Genomic DNA, 21,627 nt, shown 5'->3' on the forward strand with positions numbered 1-21,627 from the left:
TGAGATGTGTATATGTCTTTAAAAAATACCATTGCTCCATCAGCTAGCTCATGTATCACAACCTCTTTATGTGAATTGCCATGCATTTGCTGAAACAAGGAGCAAAAGAGAGCATGCTATGAAAAAGCAGCTCACTTGAGGTTCCTCCCCAGTTTTTCAGATTATTAACTTCTACCATAAAGATTCTACCACCTTTCCAAAACTGTTATGTTGTTAGGTTTTATTCTGTCCCACTGCTAATGCTGCTTGCAGAATCAAGAGCCACCAGCCCTTTTTCCTGGATTCCCTAATATTTGCCTCAATATTTATGGAATAGCAACACCCTCTCAGCACTGTCAGAAGGCACAATCTGAGAATAAGACATTAAAGAAAGCAATCCTTCACTTCCCATCTCAATGACATAAGAAAACCCTTTGTTTTCCTTCATGGTGGCAGTCAGTCAGGACTAATCCATTTCTTTTGTCCTGATCTTCCAAAATCATACATACTTTTTCCTTACTGCCTTTGACTGTATATTTTGCAAAGATCCACCAATCTGAATGCAGTGCATAGAATCCCAAAGCCTTAAAAGCCAAAGGATATAGGTCTCAAATAGGGGGCAGCATCAGATTTGTGTACCAGGCAACCTAGACTGGCAGTGAAAAGCAAAGTGTAACGGAATTTGGATGACAGGAAGGCAAAAGGGAATACAGTTCATCTCCAAATGAACCAGACTGAACTGAGCCTGATATTTTGCTTAGGGCTAAGACTATACTAAAGAAAGAAGAGGGAGAGGCAAAATGCATATCTATATAGTTTCTGAACAAAAGGCAGTATGTTACTATTCCTCCTTTCTCTATTGGAGGCAAGGACAAGTTTATGTTGCTTTGCAAAACAGCAGGAAATATGTGGGCACTAGATGAAATTGCAGCCTCAAGCTTTAAAAGAAACTAAATTATACACAAACTGCCTCACAATTTACAAAAGCTATTCTGCTCCCACATGCTGTACAATACATTCAACAATGGTCTCAGTTTGAGATTAATGAATACTGACGCTTTATCCTAATAAAAATTCAATTCATCTCTGTCTTCTCCTATTAGAAGTAGCATTCTCAAATAAATACATTTAACACTGTAGTTAATTCTGTGCAGCATACCTTGTACAAGTAGTGCAACCATCTATTCTTCCTTTAGTCTTTCTTCTGTGTTTAAAATCGCTACATAAGCAAATGACTTCAGCAAAAGCATTTTCAAAGAGTAACGTACATTTTCCTTTCATAGATTACGAAACACCCAGTCTACTCTATAGTAAAAGTTTCTTTAGCAGAAAATTAGATGTATATACTAAAGAATAATTTAGAAAACTGGCTTATAGAAAAAATATTCAGTCATTCCTTTCACCATTTAGTTTAGTGGTCTTTCGAAAGACCATTTAAAATTTGCTTTAAAAAAGGGGAGGGGGTTATTTGCATTCTTTCTTATTTTTCCAAAAAGGGGTATTACATTCCCCTTGGAAAGCAGCTTCAAATAAGTACTGCAAACACAACATTTCAGCTTAAAGTCTGTAATAAAAAGAAAAAAAAAAGTAGATTGATACGTTTTTAAGACAATCACAAGATGAGAGCCCTTGAAGTGCTGCCAGAAGCTGAATAGGTGCTCAGGTACCTTCTTGCTTGCTCAGTCATAATAAGTTGATCTTCTGTCTTCCCATAAACAACAGCTTCCCATTCACAATTTGCCTGTTATAAATAATCTAGTTAACGATTACACTCAAAGAATCAAATCAATTAAATTTCTTAAAGCCAAAGACTATCATAACCAAACATTAAAATAAAAAATGTAAGAACAATTCAACATTTCTTGATTTCACTTGATGATTGTAAAGTCCCAGGCTATGAACTAGAATATGGGGAAAATAGCGTTGGCTTCCTGAGTAGCCTATATAAGTATGTATAAAATCATGTAAAGCACTTTGAACATTAGGACACCAGGCTACTGGAGGCATAGCACCCATGCTTAGAACTAGTTAACCCCTCCCAATGCACCTGCACGGGCATGTATGTTCAGGCATTGCAAGAGACCATTGAGAAGGCCTGTGTATTTCTTCCACAATCCATCCAGTATTCTACATTATCTAATTTACCCATAACCTGAAATTAGAGGGGGGTGGTGGTGGTAGAAAAGGAGTGTGAGTGAGTGAGTGAGTGAGTGTGTGTACAAAACTCCTATCCACTAAACAGGCCTCTGGCTCGACTTTGCACACATGGAAGTATGATGCTGAACGTCTCCTTGAAATGCATTAAATGAATTATACAACCAACTGAACATTACCAGGACTATTGATTTTTTTATACATTAACAAATCACAGAAATATAATTTATAAAATAATATTTCAAAGACAATATAGCTTAAATAGAGTCAAATATTAAGATTTCCTAAATACAGACCTGAAGAGTTTTTTCTGCTTTAACATTTTTTGAAGTGCATATATTCAGCTTTTTTTTCAATGCTACATTCAGCTTTGTTGAATTAGAATTAGAATCCTGTTTCTCCAGAGTTGTATTGTCTCTATTGTCATGTATTTCCAATAATGGTATCATTAGAAGTGACGTGGTATAGATATTCTCTGACTATATTGCAAAGAAAAATGTTTAATAAAACAATCTGTATCTTGACTGGAGAATATGTAAGTTTATACAGATAAAGCAGCTTAAGAATTACATCCTGTAGGTTTGCAGATAGAAATTTTGAGACAAAGCTTTACAAGCATTTATCATTCTTTAAAAACTAGCACAAAACATTATAAATAGGCATTCATTAATCAAGAGGCTTTCATTTAACTCCAAGAATTCTAACTTAAAATGTTTAAAATGTTCAGTGACACTATTCTGGCATCATTAAATGAAACCCTTTCTGGGAACAAAGCAGACTAGAACATAAATATAAAATGAGCTACAGCTAGTACTTGTTCAGCGACCATTCAAAGTTACAATGGCACTGAACGAGGGGACTTACAACCATTCTTCGTAGTTGCGGCCACTGCAGCTTCCCCGCCATCACGTGATTGTGATTCAGGCACTTGGCAACCAGCTTGCAAATGTGACAGCCACAGCATTCCACAGTCACATGATTGTCATTTGCAATCTACACTGCTAGCCTCCAACAAGCAAAGTCAACGGGGAAGTAGGCAGGAGGTCACAAATGGCAATCAGGTGACTGTGGGACGTTGTGATTCTATGGGATTTGCCTAACGATGGCAAGTGGGACTGCCGCAACAGCCGTCGTAAGTCAGTGCCATCACATGAAGTCGGCTTTAAGACTGCGTTGCTTAGCAACAGTTGCCAGTCCCAATTGCCATTGTTAGCCAAGGACTATGCTTGCTGAAATCAAAAAAGTTAGGCAGCTGCTTATTCTTAAAACTACTGATCATTATAATCAGTTTTTTAAGATACTCAGATAATGTTTTCTTGCAGTAATAATCGACAGGAAAAACGCTGCTTGAAGTTCTTGAAGCTACAGTGTATTCCAATCTGTTTCTGTTGAATTTGAAATATTTGAATCTCTGATATCATGGTACCGACCTGCACATCTGACGCACTGTCTTCGGCAAAAAACTGGCCACCAAGTTCTTCTTTTTCCCAAGGATCCAGGACCAATGACTTCCTGACTTTCTTTACAGAAGTGTTCTATGACCAATATTTTACAGAAAGAGAAGGAATTAAAATTATTTCCATTGTTCCTGAAATTCTAGTGCTGCATGAAGTATAATTTACCTCTAGTTTGCACCCTTTATGGACAGACTCTTCCTCTTCCTTGAAGAATATATCTGTTCCAGTTTCCTCTTTTAAAACCTCCCGAATATCTTCTTCCAAATAGGCAAGAGGCTGTGACTAAAATTAAATAGCAGAAAATAGCAAGTTCATCATTTTCTTATACTGTTATTGCAATCCATTGATGTTAAACTCACATTTTCTACTTATATTTTGCACTTCCAACTTTTAATATTCTGATTAATTCTTAAGATCAGGCAGCTAGATTTGATGGCCTAAGTGGCCTCTTCCACCTCTAAGTTTCTGTGTAATTATATTCCATTCCTCATTAAGTAAGTAGGCAAAATTCTGGGCCACAACTAAGATGTAAACTCTGAATTAGTATTGTAAATGGTGTAGTTTCAGACTATTCATGTATCATTTCAAGACAAAGATTTAAATAAGTAGACAACCAGTTCATTGTAGTGGTTAAGGTATTATACAGGGATGACCAGAAAAACAAAGTTTTCACTTTCCCCTTCACCTTGGAATTCACTGGATGACTTCGGGCCAGTTATTACCTTTTAGTCCAAATACTTCACAGGGTTCTTATGGGACATAAAATGAGAGGCATCAATACAGGCAGTCCTCCCTTAACAGTCACAACTGGGACCGACAACTCCATTGCTAAGCGACACAGTTGTTAAGCGAGATATCACATGACTGCGACAGGATTACAACCTCACTTCCACCACAGTCATTAAGCAAAACACCATGTGACTGCAACTTGTGATTTTACTGTTGGCTTCTCCATTGACTCTGCTTGTTTGAAGCCAGCTGCAAAGAGCGCAAATGGTATCACGCGACTGTGGGATGCTGCAATGGTTGTAAATGACTGCTGCTTGAGAAGCATCCGAATCTCAATCGTGTGACTGTGGAGATGTGATGGTCATGAGTGTGAGGACTAGTCATAAAGTTACTTTTTCAGCACCGTTGTAATTTCAAAGGATTGTTAAATGAGCAGTCCTTAAGCAAGGACTACCTGTAGTAGTAATAGTAGTAGGAGTAATAGTAATAATAGCCACCAATCAATATTTCTCTTAAAGACCAGTTTTAGAGTATACTATTTTAAAATACAGTAAACCCTTGATTTAACAAATTAATGGAGAGAAAGCATGTCTGTTGCAGCTGACTATCTGTTAAAACGCAAGTAGGTTTTGATATATGTGATATATATATATAAAAAACACAAAATGTATCCAGATGTACATTTTTAAAATTGCCTCTTGCTTGGAAGAATAACCTGTTATAGCTTGAAATTCAGATTTTGTCTCTTATATCCAAAGTCCACTGAATCACAATCTATAAAATTGAGGGTGTACTGTACTTCAGTCCAATACACAAGGAGTTTAATTTTGGTATTTAATTTACAGAACTTGTAGAAATATGGTAGCATAACAGTATGGGCAGAAACAAGATATTATAACACAGTTTTGAACTTTTCCAAATATAAGTTATGTCGTATTAATCAACCATCAGTTTTTTAATCATAAATTAGTTTGGTCACATTACAGAAGGGATATGAATCAAAATGGTACATACCACAATTTTCAGAGGGCCATATTTCTTTTCTTGAGCAGCTAAAGCATTCTTAAATGGAGTTGGAGTCCTTGGTGTTGTGCCTAGCAGAGATCTTCTAATAGTAGGTGTCCTAAAACTATATAAAACCCAAAAGATATTTAAGCAAATTCATATGATAATCAGAATAACTTGTTTTGAATGAAAAGGCTTTATGCAGAGTACAGAATCCATTTTAACCTATTTTTTACGATATTTTGGAAATTGTTTTTAGTCCAGTTAGATTTACTTCCCTTTTCATTTCTCTTTGTTTCAAAAATCATAATTCCTAATCCATATTAAATTATGTACCTACCCAGCATTTTCCTTTTGATCTTTGGGTGTTACATCTTTATTATGTAGGGGAGTTGTAATAAGAACTTTTTGGCCACAAATTGGAGTTGATGTAAATGGAGGATTTTCAAGATTAAATTGTTCATTTCCAGAACATGTGTTGAAGAACTGTACATAAAACAAGAATACAAAATTACACGATGTATGTTAATAAGTATTTAACTCCAACTGTTTAACATCTGCTATATGTGCACTTATGAACAGCTCTATAGCAAGAGAAATAATTATTCCATATCTTGAACCACAATGGAAAGATCTGTACAGCAACATTTTCTCATAAAAATATTAATAGTTATTTGTACAAAAGGAGATATCCCCAACTATTATTCACAATCTTAGGAACAAAACGATTTGTAGCAAATTTGCCAATTGTCTTTACAATCAATACGATTTTCTTTTCATTCTGAGTTGTTGTCTGTCTTCTCTACGTTTTCAGTACTCTTCTTTAAAGTCATTTCTGTGAGAGGCTGAAAGAAAAAAACTGGATCTACACATTGTACTACACACCATCAACAATGTAGGAAGCATTTCAGGATATTCAAATATACTTTAAAGTACATTATAACCAGAAGAACTAAATAGATTTATTTTTTAAAACTGTATTTCTATCTAATTGCTTCCGATGTACTAATGGTTAAATCATTTTCTAATTAACTAGTTTTCTACCTCCATTTAAACTCTATGTCTGGTGTCCTTAGTTACTTGCTGCACTTTCTGATATCATTCTGTGGTTCTTTTCATTTCTTTTATATTTTATATTATGTTTATTTTTGTATTTGACGTTGATGTTTTCCGTCTCATTTTATACACTACCCAGAGAGCGTCAGCTGATTGTAAAAAAAAAAGGTAATACATCATACATACACATCCATCATGCTATTCCCCTTCAGGCTAAGCAACATTATGCACAGCACAAAAAAGGAGCACAAAATAGTAAGCCAAAGAAATTAAATACACAAGATAATAAAAAGAACTACAGCTAAATCTAATTTACATAAACACTATTCACTATACCTTTCCATACCTTTCTATCCTTGCAAAACATCCTGGCTTTTATCACACCCTTACACTTCATCGTATCTTCTTTAAACTTTTCATCCCACATTTTTTGAGGATTTCATCAGCTCTATCCAACCATAATTCTTTTGGACTTCCTCTCAAACCATTCATTTTTCCTTCATACATTTGTTTTGCAATTTGATAAATAGTAAACACACATATAAAACATCACTAGTTGCAATCACTATATTTATTTACCTGAGAAGGAGAAAAAGGTAGTGTTTTCACTGGTGTTTGTTTTAGTGTAGTATTGGAAATGTTGCTACACAATCCATCATTCTGTTCACAGGCTGGTGACTGTCCAGTTCTGACTTTCTTCTTTTTGCGTAAAATAGTAGGAGGAGTACTGAATTTGGCTGCATTTGGAGATCTTGGCTCTTCTTCATCACATATTTTTTTGCCATCAAGTACAACACTTACATTAAACTGGCACTCCATGGCACCATCATTATGCTGAATACGCATTAATTTTACTGGAGCTTGATTGACAGGTGAAGGAGCCGCATCAGAAAGGTCAAAGCTGGTGACATCACTCCATGCTACAGGATCCTCCAATATCCATCAATAGAAGAGGGAAGAAAAATACCCACAACATTTCTTTAAAAGAAGAGCTATTTTATCCCCAACTGGACTGGGGATATCAGTGTTTTAACTATACATTTATCATTTTAATATATATAGATATTAACTTTAGTTCTAACACATACTTTTAGTTTCATTTAATAACCTTACTTTCTCAGATAATCCCAGCAATTCAGATGTTCGCTAATTGTATATTATTTCCCCTATAAAAGTTAATAAACAGTTAATATCCCAGCTTTGTTAAACAAAATGATTACTACTTATGATTCTTGTAAGTTATTAAAGATTTCTAAAATTTCTGATTTGACTTATTACAGAATTACATGGTTGAGACTTACAGACTCAATGAGTTCTAGTGTCTCTGCAAATTCAGGAATGGTCTGTAGAGATGACAGCACTGCATTTGCTTCCACAGCTAAATATTTGGTAGGTGAAGTTTGCTGATTGGTTGCAGCTTGTGTATCATCCATATCATAAAAGTCATTTGTTTGCTCTCCAAGGCTATTTAAAGTATTTGCCATGTTATCTTCCATGATGAAGTTTCCAGACCAGTTAGAAAAATTTCCGGCTTGCTAAGAACACAAAAAACGATGCTGTTTTATTTTGTTTATTATTACTATAGAAGATGTATGATTAATTAAGCTCACTGGCAATTATGGAAATGTGATATAGAAAATGATTGGCAAATCAATGTAATATGGTTCTAATTAGTTTGTACACACTTACCTGGAAGTAAGCCCCATTTAACAGAGTGGCTTATTTCCAAAAAAATAAGGTTTATGCTGCAGATATAACCATGTGGCATGTTCTTAAAATTAACACCATTTTGTCAAAACACTTATTAAGCCATCTAAATCAGACATACGTTTTGGAATCATTCTATATCAACCACTCTCACAAGAATGGCAGTTGTGTCTAATTTTAACCTGTCAACCATCTTTATTGTGGTCCAAGAAATCATACTGCTATATTTCAATGGTAAACTGTCAAAAAATGGAGGTGTTTCACATCCCACAATTTTTTATGGTATGTATCCATTCCTTTAGGCTCAGTAAACCAAAAATAAATTGTCAGAGGCACCCAACACAAGCCCCCTAGACAGGGCATCACTCACTTGCATGGCATCACTGAGTACTCATCCCACCTGCTGTGCCCTTAACCTGCTTAACATTTTTTAAACAAAATGTTGCCTGCCTCTGCCTAGAGAGGAAAGGCTTTCTCTATCATTTTGCCAAATGATAAAGAAAGCATGCAACATATAATCCTCTAGCCACTAGTTATGCAGAATGATCCTCATGCTTCTCTCCATCTCAATCAGCAAAAATGTCTCATTTATACAAGCTGCTCTTACCGAGGACACTCTCTTTCTCCTGATTTCATTTTCAGCTGACATAAGTAGCAATTCAAGTTCTTTTATTTTTTTCTCTTTGTCAGGATCATCATCAAACGGCTGCTAGAATGGACATTGAGGAAAAAAAGAACATAAAGACAGAATTACATTTAGGACACACCACAAAGAGATGATTTATAAGGGACATTAGAGTGAGAGGGTAACAGGACTTTTGGTAACGTTACAATTAACAGGGCAGTAAGTAAATATTCTTAACAGTAGCAACACAGCTGATAACATGCTCTTAAAAGAAACTCAGTTATCTAATTTCCAAAAATATGCTTCAAAATAATTACATAGCAAAGTTGTAATCCTTACAGACTTACACTATTTGGAAGGAGGTCTCATTTTATAGAATCATAGTACCAGAAGGTACTGTTTGGCTTTCTGTTTGACACAAAAATCTAAATTCCCAACGAAGATAAACATCCCTGAAAAATAGCTCTCTAGTCACATCTTGAACATATCCAACAAGGGGGAGCCATCACCTTACTAGGTACAGGCAGTCCTTGTTTAACGACCCTAATTGGGACCAGCAACTCAGTTGCTAAGCAAGGCAGTTAAGCAAAACATATGACTGCCCTGCTTAGTGATGGCAGTCCCAGCAGTCCTGGTTGTGCTTGTTAAGTGAATCACCCACAGTTGTTAAGCAAGACATCATGTGACTGTGATTTGCAACCTCCTGCCGACTTCCCCATTGACTTTGCTTGTTGGAAGCCGGCTGGGAAGGTTGCAAATGGCGATCATGTGACTACAGGACACTGCAACCGTCATAAATGCGAGAACCAGTCATAAGTCACTTTTTCAGCGCTGTCATAACTTTGAACAGTCATTAAACGAATGGTTGTTAAGCAAGGACTACCTGTAATTGATTAGACTGGGCAGAATTCTGGAGTCAAGGAGAAAAGCAATGCAGAGAGTACCCATTAAAAACGCTTTAAACCAATGTTTCCCAAACTGTGAGGTGTACCTCCCTTAGGAAAGTGCATACATAGTCCATGAGAGGTGTGAAGAACCTTTTGGTTACATTGTTACAATAAATCCACCTTTCCCAAAGTTTCATTGTATTGTTTTCATTATTCATTTGTGTTCATTTTGGAGTTTGGCTTTTTAGGGGAGGTGTATACATTAATATTACACTAAAGGGAAGTGTGATGGCAAAAAGTTTAGGAACCCCTGCTTTAAACCAAACAGATTTTTTCCTGGGTCATGCAGCAGCTGTGGACAGTAACAGATGAGCCCTGGAGAAGACCCAGCTGCTTTCAAGTGCTCTGAATATGCCCATGCATGCTCAAAATCACATTTCCCTTGTAATGGTATGAGGGAATGACCTTGAGAGGCAGGAGGAATAGCCACAGTCTAGATAATGGCTTGATAAACGAAATCTGAGTCCGAAGGAAGGGTGTGGTGAAGAAAACATTGCAGAAGGGACCCTCCCTAGTTTTTGGCAGTTTAAGTAAGGGAGAGGAAAGGTACTTTCAGACTTGCAAGATTCTGTTACTGTAATCTTACAATAAAGGTAGTGTTAGTACTCATGGTTGGTGTTTTTTCTCTGGACTACCTCAAAGGGCTAACAACCCTTTGTATCTGAAGCACTGCACAGCCCTAATAATTGATTCTACTGTCAAACTACACTTATCAGGTACTGAAAGTTTTCCTAACATTCAACCAGAATCTGCCTGCAGGTAACTTAATATTATTATTCTATGCCCTGAATGCTGAATTGTTAGATAAAAGGTCAAAGCTCTCTTTTACATGTTTCCTTCTGATATATGAAGAGTGATAACCTATCTCCTCCCAGGTTTCTCAAACCCACAGATCCTTGGCTCATTCAATCTTTCCTCATGCACTTAGTTTCTAGTTTCTGATCATCCTTGCACTCCACTGAATTTTGACCTCCACCTCCACTGGGGTGGTCAAAACAGCAAAATGGTGGTAATAACACTGAAAGCCCCAACCCACTGGATATGCATCAACATTGCAAACATATAAAAAGGACGGGGCTTTTATCACAATGATGTAACTGCTCTGAACACCTTCAAACTGACCCGAATCCATAAAATATAGTACCCTGAATTGAACACAGTATTTGAAACTGGACCTGATTAGTGCAAAACAGCGTGGAACTATTGATTCCTTTAATTTATTGTAATTTTTTATCAGTCTGATTTAGCTCTGTACAGACATGTTTATATATTAGACTATGGGACTAACTTGCAGATCCACTATCAAAAGAGTAAACAGGATTTGGCAGTATTTTAAAATACACATCATATCTGTCAGATGCTATTGATATAGATGTACAAACTGACCATGAGTAATTATTTTATTTCATAATTGCTCAATTACAAAAATTCTTCCCCAAATTCTTAAATACATCTATTCTTTAGCAAGATGTTACTAAAAAGCAATTTCTACCCTATTAAACTGATATATTAAAAAACAAAAAAAGGGCAATTCAGGAGGCACAAAATGGGAACTTAATACTAGATCAATGTATTTGATACTATAGAAACATTTTTAAAAATTCAAGGCTACATGCACATAGATTTTATCTGCTATCTAAGATCTAGAAATAATTCAGCTGCCATTAACATATGAATGTTTTATTTATCAAAGTCAGTTCCATTTCATTCATGGAAAAAGTATACAATTAAACATCATAATATGTCAATCATTTCAAAAGAACTGAGGCTGACTGTATTCCTGGTGGTATGCTGCCTATTAAAAATATTTTTTCATAAAGCTCTTAAACAGAAATATTTTTGTGCTGTCATCATGGTCTTCTAAAAAGACTGAAAGGTGAGTATAATTACCCAGCAATTACCTGAATGAAGTTTGAAGGAGCTGCAATGTGGTCTAAACAGCTGCTTTCTGTTGAGACATACTGGTAACCTGGTATCTAACAAATCAATAGTTATTTACATAATTATATTTACACAATTATTTCTACAGAATGACTTAAACATTTAATTTTAGAAAACATTTTAATTTGTACACATGCTCACTTTCAAAAATTACCACTTTTAGACAAAGTAAGAATATTAAGATGAACAAAATAAAAAACCAAATATTTTCAGGGCCCCAGTGAAAAAGTATTTTTAGGTTTAAAAAAGTGTCAAAAACAAATAAATATGAAAGGTATTAAAAATTCTGGACTCTTTCAAGTATCTTATTCTAAATTATTTGCAGCATGAAGCTCTGATACACATTTCCCTACAGTAAAAGATATGGATATAAAAATATTTGGGAACCTACATGTGTCTGAACTGGTATGTAAAATTGATTTTGGGCATGCAGATGATCTGTAGACACACAAGTTTTGTGTGGCAGTTTTGATAAACAAGGGCGCTCTGTCTTGATTCCATCTTGTAAATATCCTTCTTGTTCAACTTTCCTTCGCATAGTAGAGTTCCAATGATTTTTTATTGAGTTGTCAGTCCTAAACAAATTATAGGACATAATCCAAAGTCAAGTTCTCCAAAGTTATACCAATGTCAATGGAAAAGAATGAACTCTTTTTGAATGAGACAGTAAGTGTTTAATAAGTTGTACTATGTCCATAATGTAAACATTGTTTATTATGTATTGCATAGAATTGAGAATTATGCAGGCTAATCAAGAAATAAGAAAAGTCACAAATGCTAAAATGCAAAATTATATTTCTAGAATTTCCTAAAATGAAATTGTATTTTAAATGCTTCTAAAAGAAGTATTAAAATGTTACACTTCTTTTATATTATCCCTTCTCAAAAAATGTCGGAAGAAAAATCAAAGTACTAACTTTCTAACAGAGATTTGCACGAGTATGTCCCAGTGGCCAGGAGTGTTTCCTGAATTATGCACATTATGCCTTATTGCCCCATTTTCACTTTCTAAGTTGCCTTATGTCCTCGTAGGTCTTCTTTAGTGGTTGGAGGTGGCTTCTTCACTATTATTTGTTTCTCTTACCAAAAAGCTTTGCTTTTCGGGCAAAGGAAGTAAATGTGCTTTGCTTCTCATGGGTCATGGAGGAGAGGGGGTATTGGTCTGAACTTAAAATGGCTGGTGAGTAAATGGGAGCTTTCAACATTCCTCTGACAGCCTGTCTTAAGCCCTCTGTGGCCATGCTGCAAGAGGGGACAAGGTTGCATAGGACACTTTAATGTGGGGTGATAAAGACTGGGAAGAAAGGGATTTGCTGGAAGCAAGCAGGACAGTAGGGACAAGCAGTGAGAGTTCTCTATTTTGGGATGAATTAAGATTTGAAGCACTGTTGCTGCCTGACCAGTAATATTATAAAGCCTGGCACAAGGTCTCCTGGCACAAGGTCACTTCCTGTAGAAAATGGGCAGAAACTCTGTATTCCCAAATTGGAGGCTTAATCCAGTTAAATGTGATGGTTTGCTACCAGAATGAACAGTCAGAAGATCTAACTGGGTTAATGGAAGATTTATTAGTATACTGTGTAAACAGGGCTACATAATAGCACCATTTCAAACAAACAAACAAACAAACATACCTCCCAGGAAGCAGTTTTGCAATTTCAGCCCATCGATTTCCTAAACGTTTATGAGCTTCATAGATGATTCTGTCCTCCTCTTCCGTCCATGAGGATTTCTTTACCTCCGGATTAAGATGGTTATGCCATCTCTCTCGACATTGTTTCCCTATCCTTCCTTTTAAGTGCTTTGCAATCAAAGACCAGCGTTTGGGACCATATTTCTGAACAAGTTCAATCACCTAGAATACAAATTGAATAACACATTTTCTCCAGCATTGTTTTAAAAAAAAACAACACCCATGTGGAAGAAGCACAGAATCTCATTCCATTTATTTAATTATTTAGCCACAAAAGATTTCCAGTGGCTTACATTTAGGATACTGGTGCTGAGGAGAAGAAGAGAATCATGAAAATACTATGGCTGAGATCCTACATAATGCTAAGCCAGGATTTTTTAAAGCACAGTTTGTTGAAAAAGCCATAGTGGCCCAACTATGTCATAATGGGTTGACTGATCTAAGCAAAAAAAAAAAAAAAGCTTCACATTACGCCATAGCATTATGTATAAACCATACCTACTATCACACTTAGAAGCAAGCTGGTGAAGTACAGCATAAAATAGAATATCTAATGGATAGGATACAGAACATAGTTTGAAATAATCTTACAAAACTAGATTATAACGTTCCCTTCCAAATATTTATTGGTGAAACTGGATATTTAACAAAAGGAAACAGAATATTACTGTCATGAGTAAGGATGGCGAGCAGGGGGCTCCCTTCCAGACTGTTAAGCGCATGCGTAGCACTGAGGAATTGGTGAGCCATTCCAAGAGGCACAGACTGGGACCGCCTTAATCTGCGGGGTTTATATGGCTGGGTTTTTCCCACGCTTGTTCAGTTTGTTAGGATTACTGTTATGTATTAGCAATAAACATTAGAGAACAGTTCCCTGTCACAGAGTGTTTCCTGGGAGTCAGGACAATTACATATGCACCTGCCTTTTTACCCCAGCAATCTCAGGGGCTCTCCTCAAGATGCCCAGAAAGTCATGAAATTTGGCCAATAGCTGCAAGGAAGAATGTCTTTTCTATAGAGGCATGCCTGCTCCATGCCAAAACATTCCTCTTCTCCCAGGCATTTTTATAACTGCCCATACTATACAGGTTTAGTGGCATTTGTATGTCTTATATTATCTTCTTTATGACATTTCTAGTGCTACGCAATACTTCAGACTTAATTCCAAAAATGTGTTGCAAGATAGGCAATGACATGTATGCAGTGTTGGACTACACCTTGTTAGAGCTACTGCATCCTTTCTGGGAATCCACAGCTGTTCTCCACAGCTTCCATACAATCCAGAGAAAAGACATGGCTCAATTGTAAAAATGTGCTACCTTTATAACACTGAGTACTCCAAAGAACCTCTTTGGAATTAAGTCCAAAATGTTCCATAGCCTTACTATTTATTATTGTATTTTACTGTTTTTGTTTCTAACTTTGCAATCCACCGAGGGAACATTTTAAATTATGGCTTTGTCTTTTTGGGAAATATTTATTTATACATAGTAATTTTATTTGGAAGGTATTGTCAGTTTCACATAACATTTTACTGATTTGGTATATATGTTAACATCTATTTCCAAAAGGAACAATATTAACAATTCAGTGAGAAAAAATGTTAATCATTACTTAAATTTCTGCACAATTAAAGACAATAATTGTATAATAGAGAATAGGAATGCTAAGACTTATGGAGAGTTATATTAAATAGGAATGTATTTTAATTAAAGGCCAAGCGCAGCCCTTAAGCTAAAAACAAGGTATGCATTTATTTTAAGTGGCAAAAGAATATGGATGCAAACACTTATAATGTTCTTATTTATACCCTACTTTGTATTGAACAACATATGGCAAAACAGGACAATAGATACCTGAATAACAGTACTGTCCTTTCTGAAACAAAATTAGTACTTAGAAGCAATATAAATATAAATCCGATACCCTCTGATCTTCTTCCTTAGTCCAGGGGCCCTTAATAAGTTCTGGATTTAGGACCTTCTGCCATCGATGCTGACACTGAAAATCAGAACGATTCTGCAAAAAATTGAAAAATAATTATTCTCTGTGTAGCATGTCATCCTGATTCAAGATTTTGTAGGACTCTCATATTCACATAGCATTTCCACTAAGAACTAAGAATTCCTGTTGAGTTCTGATAGATGGATATACAGAGCTATCTTTTTTCTACCTGCCTATTGTTTGTTCAGACAGTGATGCTATGAGACCCCTCGAGCATTAAATCAGAAAAGCCTCAGTAAATCATTTTCTACTTACTTGTAAATGACTAGCAATAAATGTCCAGTCACTTGTACCATGTTGTTCTACTAGTTTTTTAAGCTTTTCATCCTGTAAGAAATGATAAAATATCTATAAATACACTTACAACACTAAACCCAATACTATATGGAAGATAAGCCATAGTACAGTTAAGCTCACCTCATCACGGGTCCATTTCACTCTGTTACATATCTTTTTTGCCCCTTTTTGTTGTGGTACTTCATAGTCATGATCTGCATAATGAAGGTCATCATCATCTTCCTCACTGCAAAGTGCAAGCTATTATTAAGTTAACATTGACAGTAAATCTATGCCTATGTATCGCATGCTTTAAAGAGGACTTACAGTCAACATTTGCAACTCAAAGATACTGCAAATTATTAAGCATCTGTTTATACACTATCATCAGCTAAGTAGCTAAAGTCTAAGTAAAACTTTGAGATGCAACCAAATCAAATCCTTTTGAGAATATGAATATGCACTTCTAAAATACATAGGATCAAAGTAGGCATAATGTGAATGGTATATATGACCATGCTTACATGTCTCTAAATTTTTTAAGCAGAAAGCAACCAGGAAAGAATATCCCAACTGGGATATTTCTTAGTTGTCTTTAGCTTTTACTCATACATTCTTTTCTCTTTGAGGGCCTGCTTAATTGCACCCATCCTCTATTTCACATTCTTGATCTATGCCAACACCAAGCCTTGATGCTTTCAGGAAAAAAAAAAAGAATAGGTAATTTAAGCATACCATGAAATATATCTTTAGTTCCAATGATAACACAGTGTCCAATGGTTTCCCAGTGTGGCTAATACCAATTTAAAGCAAATTTATCTATATACAGTATTTCATGTGTGTTACACAGATACATTCTCATAGTGGCATAATCAAACATGCAGAAAGCGTCATAAATCTTATTTTTGGAAAACCAAACATAGGAGGGTTGAATGAAAAGTACTGCCTCCGTTGTGTTATAAATCGCAAACAGATGGCAATACTGATGAGCTAGAAGCTCTGACATGTTCTTTAGCATCTGTTCTTTCACTTCAGTTGGCAGAAAGTTGCTGTACTCGTTAGTGTGCTTTAAGCAACATGCCATAACTGAATTTTTGCATAATGAAGGAGTCTCTCCAATTAAAATTCACCTTTCAATACAGATTGTTTATGGTGATGGCTGTATTGATGTGTAAGTAATGTGCACTGCTGGGCCAACAAATTGTAAAGATAGTGAACCAGGAAGAACCGATTTGTGTGATTAAGAATGAATTGGAAGAACAACCAATGAATTTCACATGAGAAAGTTTGATGAACTGATTAAGGACGATTGGCAGATCATTCAAGGGGAAATTTCTGTCAAGCCTGGCATTTTACATGAACATGTGGGTCACATTACTGATATTCTTCAATATTGGAAGGTTTGTGCAAGATGGGTTCCTTGCATGCTGATGGTAGAAAGATTAAAGAGTTGAAATTTCCCAGTAATTATTGTCAAGCTACAAGAATGAAGGTGAGGAATTTCTTCACAGCATCATGATAGTGAACAAAACACAAGCTCATCCTTATGACCAAAAAGGAAGCATCAGTTCATGCAGTATCATCACATATCTTCACCTGTGGAAAAACATTTAAAATCTGGGCTTTGGCAGAAAAACTCATGGTTACAGTTTTTGGGGTTGCAAATGATATTATTCCACTGGATTTCCTTGAACCAGGCACCAATATCAAATTAGAGTATTACATTGCAACACTCAAAACTTTGAAACAACTATTAAGCAGAGTTCAGAAGCACAAGGAAATTTTGCTACAACACGGCAATACTAGGCCAGTCACTAGTCCAGAATTGGTGCCATGCTACTTCCACCTTTTTTCAAAACTGAAAGAATATCTTTATGGGCATGTGACTCAAATGAAGAAGTAGAAAGGACTGTCAGAAGACGAAGTACGGAGTTCTTTCATGATGGCTTTAAGAAGTTTGTGCATCATCGGCAGAAGTGTATAGCGAATGGTGGTGATCATGTGGAGAATACAGGTACCAAAACAGCTCATTTCAAGAATTACTTTCTGATTTCATTTATTAAAATATCCTTATTTAAGTTAACATTATAGAAGTGAAGGCATTACTTTTCATTCACTGTACCTTTTTGCAAATGCCTAGGCTAGTTTATACATGGCATTTTTCCTAGATAAAAATAAGATATATAAAGAAAAAAATTATGCTTTTCTATAAGGAAGTTTTGTTGTTGTTGTTCAATCATGTCCAATCCTTGGAGACTGCCTGGACACATCCCTGCAGTTTTCTTGGCAAGATTTCAGAAGTGGTTTTCCATTGCTTCCTTCCTAGGGCTGAGAGAGAATGACTGGCCCAAGGTTACCCAGTTGGCTTTGTGCCTAAGGCAGGACTAGAACTCACAGTCTCCCGGTTGCTAGCCTTTTGCCTTAACTGCTACACAAAACTGGCTCATAAGGAAGTTAATTCTATGCAAATATTGCACATTATGAGATAATCATTAAACAGCAGTATTCATTTTCAAATCTATTAAAGAAAACAAATAAGGAAAGCTATCCCTTTTGTGCTTCCTTGAGAACAGCCTGCCATCTACTGGCTTCACAGAATACTGTACTAATCTTAACAGAATTAGATGTTTCATTTACAATTTTATCATACTGTAGTCTTCTTTACAAAAAGTTAAAGCAGTATTATCACAGCTAGAACACAGACAAATCCACTTTCTCATAGTCTTCTTGCTCAACTCTTTTACAACATTTGTGTCCAGGAAAATATTCACATCTAAAGAGCATTTCTCAGAGTCATTAATATTCACGCTTTAAAATTTGCTAGGAAAATATATTGGTAAGATCACAATCTACAGGACTACAGTATTATTTTTCTGCACAAGTTGATTCTGTCCCTTTGAGTCAGAGATGGCAGTCATGACTCTCAAAATATGGTTGAGTTACAACTCCCAACTCTTTCAATCATCATGGGCCACAGAAAGGAATGATGTAAACTACACTTCAACACTAGAGAGCCACGAATTCCCCACCCCTGCAAATAGTTCTTGATATAAATATCAAACAGCCAGAGGTCTTTATTTTCTACATAACTTTATGTCTTTCTTGCTAGACCTTATTATGGCATGTGCTATAGAATCTGCACAAAATGGAAAGTTACTATTCTCCCAAATTATTCTGAAGATATATCCTTAGATGCTTCCCAGTTATTCTATTGTAGGCCAATGCAATGACCTATACACACACACACACACACACACACACAGACATATATATATATATATATATATATATCAGCTGTTAATTCAAATAAGATAAACTTTGTTATGCAAAACTCTAGCATGCTGATGAAATTTAATACATAGGATTGCTGAGACTTAACAACACTGTAGGAGGAGAGCTGTTTTAGTCTACGGTAGCCAAAAACAGGAAGAACTCTGTTAACATTTTCAGACTAACAAATTTTATTAAAAGCCATAAGCTTTCATGAGCAACATGCATCTGATGAAGTGAGCTGTAGCTCACAAAAGCTTATGCCTTTTAATAAATGTTAGTCTGAAAAGGTTTGAGACTTAAATGAGTGTTTGATAGACAAAAGGTATAAATACCATTATCCCTATTTCAATTGAACAGAAAACTATTTCCAACTTCTAATATAATGGAAAGCCTCTGTTAAGCACAAACTGTTAAGCCTCTGCAAATATAGTTCAAACTGTGGTTTCAAATCTTGATTTGGCAGTTCTCTGCTTCTGGTTGGCAGAAATGTGGTTTGGACATTATTATATGCCATAATTAAACAAAGCTATATAAACAATAATTAAATTGGATCAATTTTCCATGTTATAATCTTCAAAAGCCATTCATATTAGTTCTGTACCTTCTATTTATTTGGAAATAAGTTCCGCCAGTTTCATAAGATTTACAAAATTGTATTAACAATTCAAAGTTGAAAAAAGAAAAACTTAATCCAGATAAAGGAGACAAATCATAATATAATGTAGGTGGGAATGCCCTTGAAAAATCCAACTAAGATACTGAGTGGAACTGGGCATAATAATCATACAGTGCCAGTATTATATTACCTTTCTTTGGTTCCCACTCTGGGCTCAATTCAAAATCCTGGAATTAACCAATCAAATTAACCAGTCAAGAAGTACCTATATATTTGAAGCTATTCATTACTAGAGGCTTCATGCCAAGTATCCTTGCTTGCTGAGGGACTGCAGACTGTTGCTCAGTAGCCAGCCCTTTCAGTACCTCAGTAAATTCCTTCTCTTGTTCTGTCATCTTTTCAGTACTAAGAAATAAGGTTTCGGTACCTTTGGATCTTTTAGTCCTCTGTTTATTTTTAATGCTATGTTTTATCCTTTTTTTTAAACCACAGTTTTAGATTGTTTTGTATTGATTATTTTGACCATTGATGGGTTTTTTATGTGTTTTTGTATGCTATCCTCAGAGAAATTGACTAAACAGCAAGAAATTTATCCTGCAAATGTGTCAATTTGAAAAAAAATGGTTACAACTATTAGGTATTTGTTTATTCTCCTAGTAAATGAGCAGAAAAGCATCATACCTGTGTCAATACTATACTGCTGTGTAGAACCCACTATGTCCTGAATTATACTAGTAATTCCCAATAAAATGTTCTTCCATCCTGGATGCCTGTTTTACCATTATTTAGTCAAATTTAAAGAAAAGCTTTGATAGGCAAAGAAAAGCGTGTTAGCCTTTGTAGTCTAATTGTGCAAACTGTTTCCTATTTTTCCGTATAGCAAAATATGTAATTTTGCTATGCGGAAAAATAGGAAACAGTTTGCACAATTGTTTAAATCTAGTTTTTCAATAGTTAGGCAAAACTGTTCAATTTATCTGTTCACATTTTGACTAAAGACCAATAGTTTATTGTTCCCTTCTGCATCCTTCCTTAAAAATTATTATTCTTACATACTCCCATACATATATACATATACATATTATATGGAAGCTACTTTAGTAACAACTATATAGGGGATCCACTAATCACTCTCTTTCAGGCTTTCTCTCTCTTACACACGCAAGTACTGTACATACATATTAGCAAAAAAGATTGAAAGGAGAGCAAAAAACCGAGAGAGAAATGCCAGGATAGGAATGCTCAAGTTTTTATGAGGCAGTGGTGAAAGAAAGAAAATAAATGGGATGGAAGAAACAGTCTCTTCCAGAGAGGTAAACCTGGCATAACGGTGTGGTTTAGGATCAAAGGAGGGAGTAACTAAACAAATGAGCTAGGACCATCCTCTCGCACTGTGTAAAGGCTGCATAACAAAACCTGGAACCATCACGAGAAAGATCCAGGTCGAGGCATAGCGGAGAACAAGTACACGGGCAAAAAGATCCGAGGTGCCAGAGCACGTGGAAGCGACAGCAGAAATCTTCTGAGATCCGTGGAGAGGACAGGCGGGCTGTTTAAGAAGCCCTCGCCCAGGAGGGTGGCTTGGCCTGCTCCGCGGCGGAAAGAGAGGGAAGCCCAGAGACGGGCGTGGGATGCCAAGGCGGCGAGTGGGAGGGTGTGCGGGGCTACTCACCTGCGCGGCCTCTTCGCCATCCTTCGCGCGCACCATAAAGCAAGGAGAGGGGAGCGGGGGTGGCACCGCCGACCGGGGCGCTCACTCAGCCGAGGCGGTCGGGCGATCCCGGGAGGGGAGTCCGGGAAGGGGGGCGCTGCTTTTTAGCCCCGGCCCCGCCTCGTTCCCCGCACAGGGGGCATGGCCCGACACCCAGCCAGAACCGGCAGGCGAAAGGGTCGGGGACCAAGCAAGCGGGGCCCTCGTCCGGCTTCCACTGCTCGGTCCCCCGCCTCGGACGCTTTCCGGAGGCGCCACCGACCTCGCTGGGTTTTTGTTGTTGTTGTTTTTTCCTTTTCGACCCTGCCGCCGAATCTCGCGCCCAGCCTCTGTCCAGAGCCACCGTTTGAATCTGCGCACGCGGACTGACACCCCATTGGCTGCTGCAGAAAGCACGCGACCAAACGGGGGAGCTGGGGCGAGGGAGGAAGGGGAACGGCCAGTAAGAGAAGAA

The 21,627-nt window shown here is 36.6% G+C and overlaps 1 protein-coding gene across 1 annotated transcript; it reads right to left on the bottom strand.

Annotated features, from left to right (window-relative positions):
- Positions 1-223: 223 nt before the first annotated feature.
- On the bottom strand, positions 224-21,549 carry MYBL1 (MYB proto-oncogene like 1). The gene is made up of 16 exons (XM_063299350.1): positions 21,135-21,549; positions 15,715-15,820; positions 15,553-15,624; positions 15,220-15,312; positions 13,235-13,455; positions 11,992-12,175; positions 11,561-11,635; positions 8,695-8,796; positions 7,682-7,915; positions 6,960-7,310; positions 5,665-5,810; positions 5,334-5,448; positions 3,756-3,872; positions 3,564-3,668; positions 2,430-2,612; positions 224-1,720 (listed from the first exon to the last, which is right to left on the bottom strand). Exons 1-16 carry the CDS (start codon positions 21,152-21,154, stop codon positions 1,592-1,594), a joined length of 2,253 nt encoding a protein of 750 aa, XP_063155420.1. The 5' UTR covers positions 21,155-21,549; the 3' UTR covers positions 224-1,591.
- Positions 21,550-21,627: the final 78 nt, after the last annotated feature.

This window comes from Candoia aspera, chromosome 3, assembly GCF_035149785.1.
Source record: "Candoia aspera isolate rCanAsp1 chromosome 3, rCanAsp1.hap2, whole genome shotgun sequence".
NCBI classification, from domain to species: Eukaryota; Metazoa; Chordata; class Lepidosauria; order Squamata; family Boidae; genus Candoia; species Candoia aspera.